This window comes from Barbatula barbatula (genome assembly GCF_947034865.1).
Source record: "Barbatula barbatula genome assembly, chromosome: 8".
NCBI lineage: Eukaryota > Metazoa > Chordata > Actinopteri > Cypriniformes > Nemacheilidae > Barbatula > Barbatula barbatula.
The window spans coordinates 1,758,407-1,767,182 of NC_136771.1; the positions used below are offsets into that span (position 1 = coordinate 1,758,407).

General features: G+C 36.3%; 1 protein-coding gene across 1 annotated transcript; it reads left to right on the forward strand.

Moving 5' to 3' along the window:
• The first annotated feature begins 31 nt into the window (after positions 1–31).
• Positions 32–1,684, forward strand: oxgr1a.1 (oxoglutarate (alpha-ketoglutarate) receptor 1a, tandem duplicate 1). The gene is made up of 2 exons (XM_079463447.1): positions 32–68; positions 156–1,684. Exon 2 carries the CDS (start codon positions 164–166, stop codon positions 1,154–1,156), a length of 993 nt encoding a protein of 330 aa, XP_079319573.1. The 5' UTR covers positions 32–68; positions 156–163; the 3' UTR covers positions 1,157–1,684.
• Positions 1,685–8,776: the final 7,092 nt, after the last annotated feature.

The window sequence follows — 8,776 nt, forward strand, 5'->3', positions numbered from 1 at the left end:
GGGGTGGGAGGGTTTAATCCGCACCAGAATCTTCTGGCCGAAGCAGAAGCTGGACGTGAAGAATCCCCGTAAGTATTTGTATTCACTTCTGATTCTGAAACTTCATGATGAAAAACACTTGATTCATCTCTTCTTCACTTCTGGTGTTCCTGTAGAGAGAACGATGTCAAATGTGAGTGCGAATGCCAGCTGTGCCGAAGTGGATCATATTGTGAAGCGCTACTATCTGCCGGTCATGTACAGCTTCATCTTTATCGTGGGAGCGGTGGGGAACTTCACGGCTCTGGTGGTGTACGTGCTGAAAGTTCGTCCCTGGACCAACAACACCATCATCATGGTGAATCTTCTCATCACCGATCTCCTGCTGATGGTCAGCCTTCCCTTCCTTGTGTACTACTACACCCTAGACGACACCTGGTCCCTCGGGGTGGAAATGTGTCGCTTCACTCGCTTCATCTTTCATTTTAACTTGTACGGCAGCATCCTCTTCCTCACCTGTCTGTCGGTCTTCCGTTACGTGGCGGTGGTGCGTCCATTGCAGAGAGAGAGCATCAAGAAGAAGCGCTGGGGTGTTCTGGCCTGCCTGTTGGTCTGGACTCTCGCGGTGGTTTTGATATCGCCCATGTTTAACTTATTCGAATTGAAAGAGCAAAATAACAAAACCGTCTGTCCGGATTACGCCAGCAGCAGCGAGATAGATTTCGTCTGGAAGTACAGTTGGGTGATGACTGTGCTGGGATACGTAACGCCGCTGATCGTGGTGTGTTTGTGTTACTGGCGTATCATGAAGGTGTTGGCCAAGGGTCCTCACAACGGAAGCGCCAGACGCACAAGAGCGAGAAGAGTCATCGTGTTGATATTGATCTGTTTCATCGTGTGTTTCTTACCGTTCCACATCTTACGAGCTTTGAGAATCTACACAAGAATCATGCCGGACGTCACCTGCATGCTGGACAAGGGCGCACACGCGGCGTATGTGGTCTCTAGACCCATCGCTGTTCTTAACATCGTTTTTAACATGATGTTGTACACGCTGTCGGGGGATTCCTTTAAACAGGCGTTCGTGGAACTCTTCAGATGTAAAGAAGTCGCTGAAAAGACTAAACACATCTTTAGCGTAGCTGTCATCAGCAAACCCACAACCAGTTCACAGTAACGGCCGTAAAAGAACGGAAATATTTCACTTCATGTCAAACACGCACAAATGCAAACGGAGCCTAATCTCTTTATCATTTCTTTATGTGTAGCAACTGTATGTTTTATGCACGAGGTGCTTTCTGTTATAGAACATTACTTTTGGACGGCAGGGCCAGGAGTTATATTATTACTGTTTAAGTAAATAATGGCATGCATGCACTTTTGCTTTGTATACAAAATAGGCGTGATGTGATTATGTTAGAATATACAGTATAGTGCTTTGTGTTATTGCAAGATCTAAGAATGTCAGTCATATTCATCTTGATCGTTTCCTCCTTCATCATCATCATCATGTGTGCGCCTATTGTTTAGTGAACTTCATTGGTAAACGAGGGGGAACCAAAGACAGGATTTTTTTCCGTTTATTTCATGGCGGATTCACTGATATTAGCTTTGTCTGACGTCATCAAGAAGAACAAATGAACACTGTTGCTGAACACGAGAGTATTGTATTTTACTGAAATTCATTTGAATAAAGTTTATAACCAAAATCAGTCGAATAAATTCATTTCATCAATCCACGATGAACACTCAAAACATTTCAAATAATCGACCGGCTCAATTGGGAACAATTAGATATTTTTGATTAAATATTGTGAGACTTGTCGAGTTAGCCTAACTCAATTTGCTTAGCACAACCAACATGATTTGAATTGTTTTCTAAAGGCTTTGTCTGCCACAACAAAAACAATTTTTAATCATTTTTGCGGATTAAATTGGGTCAAAACTAAAAACACTTTTTTGGTTAAATGCAAGCTTTGATTTTGCCTCTCTAGCATTTCCAATGTGTGGGAGTCTGTTGTTCTCTTCAGGACAGCATGGTAAGATATTGTATATACCAAAATAAAAAAAGATATAACATTAAGAATTTTTAAAAATCATGTTTTTTACTTACATTTAGTCATTAAGCAGACGATTTTATCCAAAGCGACTTACAATAAGCGATATGTCATACAAGAGCAATAGTACGATAGGTGCTTATTATCTTAACATGTTTTTATTGTGTTTTATTGTGTTAGTTAACTGTTATTATAAATCGAAACCAACCAACTGCAGGTTGATTGAAATTAATTGGAATGCACAGTAAAAAAACTTTGAAAAACGGACTTATCTCATTTTGAAATCAAATTCTTCACTTTATTTTCTACATTTACGCATTATCCAGTCAGGAGCAAAGCATGATGGGAAATAGAAATTCTAAGCAATCCTTCATGCTGCCCCATCTGTAAAAGGTAATAACTATCAAATACTTAAGTTACTACAACTTTGATATTCTTGTAAACACATTAACACAGATAAGTATTAAACACAATATAAAGTTGATGCACTTTCAATATTATTAAAGGAGTAGTTCACTTTAAAATAAGCCCCCGGATACTACGGAAAGTCAATGGGGGCTTTTATAAAAGTGAAATACTCTAAGTCAGCAAAACTCATCAAATAGTTTCAGACGTCAAACTTTAAATTAAATCAATCAATTATAATGTTTGACCCACAACAATGCATTAATATCACACAAATGATTTGTTCGAGCGTCGATCTGAGCCGTCAATTCCAACAGAATTTTCTGTGTAAAGTGTGTTTATATTTATGTATTTTGCAACAGTGCATTCAATCTACAGAATTGTTCATTTATCAGTATGTATTTGTGTTGTTCACCGTGATGTCTTCGACTCACATCAATGTAAAGTGATGCCAGCTGAGCCGCTGTTGTCAAACAGATCTTACTGACTACTGAACGTACATACAAAGGAAGAAATTATCCATCGAATGGCAGAAAAACCCCATAAGGTTGTGTGTCCGAGGTAAACAACAATAACATAATTGGGTGGGAAGTTATTCTGCGTATGGGGAAATGCATCTGAATAAGTTTCACTATAACAGTTTACTGTCATTCAGGGAAAACAATGAAGTGTGATGAGGTCACTTTACAAATACAGGTTACACAAGTAATGCTGCTGATCCACACACTCATTCTGTCTACAAGAAAATATAGAGATATATAAAAACGTGTAGCTGTACCATTTCAGTATTTCCATCAAGTGATCTAATAGGTACACGGATAGTTTACTAGTTCAATACTTGTAGCACGTGTCTATTTATGAAAGTACATACTTATATACACCCAGTCAACTCATCCAGATTAAAATACTGTCAAAATATGTTTTCTTTAGGTGAACTTACTATTATAAACACAATTTACTATTTATATATGATTTGATATTGCCTAAAAGTAAAGCACAAATATACTAAACTGTCAGTAGAGTTAAAGAAGACTATTCGTGAGCTGAGGTCCAACACGTTTAACCTACATTTACATTTAGTCATTTAACAGTTGCTTTTATTCAATAATGCCACTTACAAAATTGAACCACGAAATGAATATAATTGTGGCGTATAAGAAAAATGCAAAGATGATCTCAAACGCAGTTTGACAAAACTTAAATGAAACAAAACAAAATCTTAATAATAAGATCACAAGAACATTTAGGAGTTTTCTCAACACCAAAATCCACACTACTCTAAATATTTTGTTAATAAAACAAGTTAAATAATACAATTTAATTTCAAGTTTATCTAATGAACAACAGAACTTAATATTTTTTGTTGGCCAAAATAAACAGGGAACAGATTGATTGTTTAAAAATAAACGAATTTATTTGTCTTTTACTACAATTGAAGATGTTTTCTCAAACTTTGATCAAGTACATGTGAAACACAGAAATGAACATGCTGCAATGCATCTTGGGAACTTTCAAACTCTCGCAATATTGTTTTGTAAATCGGGCACACTTTCTGATGCATTTTGGCATGGTTAGAAACATGGTTAGGCTAATATTGTTCAGTATATGCAAAACAATAATTTGACAAAAAATTCTTTATTTTTCTAAAAACTTACAGAATAGAAATCTATAAAATCCAGAGTTCACATTTACTCTGACCTCTTATTGACCGATTTGTCTTCATCATTCAGTCCAAGTCATCCATTTTAGAAACACATAATTCAAATTTAGTTTTCTATTAAAAGAAATTAAGATAATTTTTTGTCTACAAATGTCATTTCAGACCTTTATGCACATCCCTTTCGATAAATAATCATTTTAGTGAAGTGACCCAACATGTTAATGGTGGTGTATGTACAGATTTATATAGAACACTCTGTAAAGTGGCTTTTCTATTTGTCATTTCAACAATATACAGTAGAGTACACAGTGAAACTAAACAACGTTCCACCAGGACCAAGGTGCTATACACACTGAAAACATGCAGTATTCACAGACTAAGTAAAGTGTAAAGTTTAGCACAGAAAACTGACATTTAGTGCAAAAATATGACACAATTAAATCACAACACATAGCGTTAAACATCATAGTGCAAATAAGTAGTGAAACATTGACCGTGTAATCACACTACTGAACATGTAAATGTTCAATGAGGAACTTGCAGCAGTGTTGGTGCAATAATATGTAAATAGGGCAATTATTGGTGCAAATGTGCGATCAGGGTGTTTATATGTGTTAGTCTTGGGTCTTTTTATTTATAATGGATGTACTTGATGATGTTGTTCGAGCAGTGCGTTGCTACAGTCATATCGGCAGTTTGAACAGCAGAGGACTGAGCACCCTGCCCTGTGGGGCTCCATTGCTCAGTGTGGTGTTGCTGGAGGTGTTGTTTCCGATCCTAGACTGACTGAGGTCTCCCGGTCAGGAAGATTAGGATCTAATTACAGAGGAAAGGGTTTCATGCCCAACAGGTTCAGCTTTCCAATCAGGTGCTGGGGATGAAGGCGTTGAATGTTGAGACTGTGAGGTTTTTACAGTAAGAAGAGTTTGATTTCCTCTTCCTGACAGAGGTGTCAGGTGTGTTATATCACTGCTGTATGCAGGAGGAAGTGTTACACTCTGCACTGAAACTCTTACACAATCAAACACATTTTCTATTCATACCACAGGAATCAAGCCTTCACATACCGTATTCATTTTACCACACCAAAGAAATGATGCATGTGCATGTTTATACATGCACGTGTGTGTGTTTTCATCCCACATTTGTGTAACAACAAACCTGCAAAGATTCATTTACAACCCAGTTCACATCTGACCAAACGCACGCACACATCTCTTTTAAGGTTACATTAGAGCATTATGAACATAACATAATGATGTTTAAAGAATATTGTGAAAAAAACTAAAACTATGCACTTTACAATAGCAACATACATTCTGAACACGCATACAGTACTGTACAGAGCTCATCACTGTAGTCTTCATTCATCACAATGTAATTCATGTTGCTTAGTTTTATGTCTATAATCATTATAAACTCATCCTGTTAAGTGCAAAAAAAATATTTGTTCAAAGGCATGTACAGTAAACATATGTTTGACTTTATGGCTTGTATTTGATTATAAGCAAACTTGCAGTGATACTGAACAAATCAACAGAACATTACTGATCCACCACCGTAAGGAAATCAGACAGCAGTCCGGGAAACTCGACGGATTATAACAAACCACACAAAACAAACAATTTACAAGAAATCTGTAGAGTGGTCCTGTAGATCACTGTGATTGGGTTCAATTCTTAGGGAACAAACATTTACTGATAAAATAATAAATGAAATGCCCACCAATTGACTTGAAAAGGACCTGTCAAATACAGAAATGTACTAGAACAGGATGAATAAGTTTATTGAGTATTACTGTAAATGAAATGCAACACTTCTCTCTTCATTTCACAGAATCGGATGAGGTGTTTCCTCAATGAAAACCTGCCAACAACTGTAAATCAGTTTTATTTTCACTATCTTTTCATTGAAGGCCTGAACACGTCTGTTGTTTTAAGAAGTTCTGGGATGATAAAGTCTTGTTTTTCACACCATCGAAAACAAAAAATGTTTTTATTCATATTCTTTTTATCTGTTCCACGTTCACTTAACCCGCAACTTTCTACAGTCTGAATGTGCTTTTATATAAACCCCTCTAACTTAACACATGCACTCATATATTAGAAGGTTGCTTTGCATAATAACATCTGTTGCAGTAAATGAAAACATGTAAATGTCATGTTTTTTGGGAAAAACTTAAAGTGGCCCTGCAACAGTGATACCAAAATAAAGCATATACCAAATTTGCTACAACTTTAACTAAAATGAACACTAAAGCTAAACATCTAAAGATTAAACTAAAATCAAAACTATAAAAGCTCTGTACTGTATATAGGTCCACACAAGTCACGGGAAGCAAAAAATAAGCGTCATGTTGTATTTATTTTTAGAAACACCCACATGTGTTACTCTATCATGACATCACATCTTATCATCCAATCAATGCTTCCTTAAACAATATATATATATTTAGATCGTGTGTGTGTGTTTACTGCTAAGACACATTCACATTTCTCAGAATCACTTCTATAAACAGATACTCGATGCGAGCTTGAGTTATCAGAACTTCACTTGTGAGGTCAAAGGTTATTTCTGCACCAGTAAGTCTGCAGCTCTCTCTCTCTCTCTCATGTATTTTTGAAATATGGTAAAAATTATAAAATTACAGAAAAGGCAACAAATTTAAGAAAAACGTGGAAAAGAATTAAAAATATATCCTTTACGCTTTCTGTAGTCAATTGACCCGCGGTGTTAGCACTGCACTAAAAATCAATGCGGCACCGACGCGCGTAAAAAAATGCATGCATCGTGACCACAACCATTGGGTTTGTCTCTTTTTGACCCAACGATGGGTTGAAAATAACCCCACATCTGTGCTGAGAGTTAACTAAGATGAGATCAAAAGCACATGGTTATTTTCCTCTCTTATATAGTCAATCTGCACTCTTAAAAATAAAGGTGCTCAAAGGTTCTTCACAGCGATGCCAATTTGGCCAAAAAAACGTAGATGTTGTAAAAGCTCATTGAACGCATTGTTGCTGTTCTAACCAAATACCTGCCAAAAATTGAGCCATGTTTAACTCACATGTTATAAATGTTTAATTAATGTATTAATTCATCATTTATTTTCCTCGAAAGTAGATTTATTATTATCTTGATGTAGTTTGTAATATAAGCCGTCAGACTGGACACTGTAGGGTGTTGTTTTTATTATTCCTGCTCACTCTTTGGCAGGTATTTCGTTAGAATCCCTCTTTTTATTCATGGAGTTATAACTGCTTTATAATGCATTTGTAAATGACTTATTAATCATTAATAAACACATTTATAAATGCTTCATAAAGGGTACCTTGATGTAAAGTGTTACGAAATTATGTTATGTACACGAAGTCATACATTTGTCAATGCTTAACACCTCCGCATGTCTGGCACGTCATTGGTGCCACACAAACCTCCGTTCCCGCCCGCTCGCGGTGACGTAAATGTAACTACAAACGGAGCGTGTTTTTGTGTTCGAGAGACTGTTATCTCCAGTCTCTGCTGTACTTTCCACACATAATGATGTTTAGTGTTGTTTTGTAACAGAAACCCAGTTTTTCCGCACACATCAACATAAAGATGAAGAAGATGACTTTAACAAATACGATATCATCATAACGATAGCATGTTTTTACATCACAGTGCATAATGGAATTTTTTATGCAATAAAATCACATGCTAGACGATATTTGATTGACTCTAGACGGAATTAAAACACTCCCGTAATGCCTGCCTACATGCTTCATTTACAATAACTGTATTGCGATTACATTCATAGAATTATAGCAGACTATATAAGATAATAATATTCAAGTTCAAGCCTTTATGGTCATATGCACAGTTCCCTGTAAAATTGAATGTTTGCTTTTTTCCACTGTGTGCATGCTGTTAAAAGAATATGAATCAGAAAGAAACTCATCAATAACAAATATACAATAGAAGTGCAATTATATCATATAATACAAAACCATGTATATTTCGACAACGTAGTGTCGTGGTTGCATTCACAATAGTTGGACTAAATGTGGAGGTGTGTGAAGAGGATCAGTCAGATGGTGGCAGTATCACCCAATGAATGAACCAATGAAATCAAAGACCAATGGAGAGACAGATGAAGATCACAGCAGGTGTGATTATTATAGTATGTAGGTCAAGACTACATATATGTGCAGACGATTGCAAACACACTCAACCAATGACAATCGAAACAACAGTTAAATTGAAATCATGCTGTATGTCTATATCTACAGAAGTTTGAGCGTCTGATATCATCATCAGATCATCCGTCTCTTTCTGTACACTAGAGGGCAGGAGTTCTCAACAATTGAATATTTATAATTTGAAGTGAAGACCAAACAGCTGTCAGAGACTGCACGAGAAATAAAGGGATACTTCACCCAAAGATGAGAATTCTGTCATCATTTACTCGCCTTTGAGTCGTGGATGCTTCAAGAATGCTTATAACCACATTTTGCCCACATGGTAGGAAAAATTACTTGATCATTTTATTGATTTGTTGAACACAAAAGACGACATTTTGAAGAATGGAGGACAGAAAACTGTCTATCATTGTATTTTTCCTACTATGGGAGTCAATGGGGGGCAAAATCAGTCTGGTTATAAGCATTCTTACAAATATCTTTCTCTCTGTTGT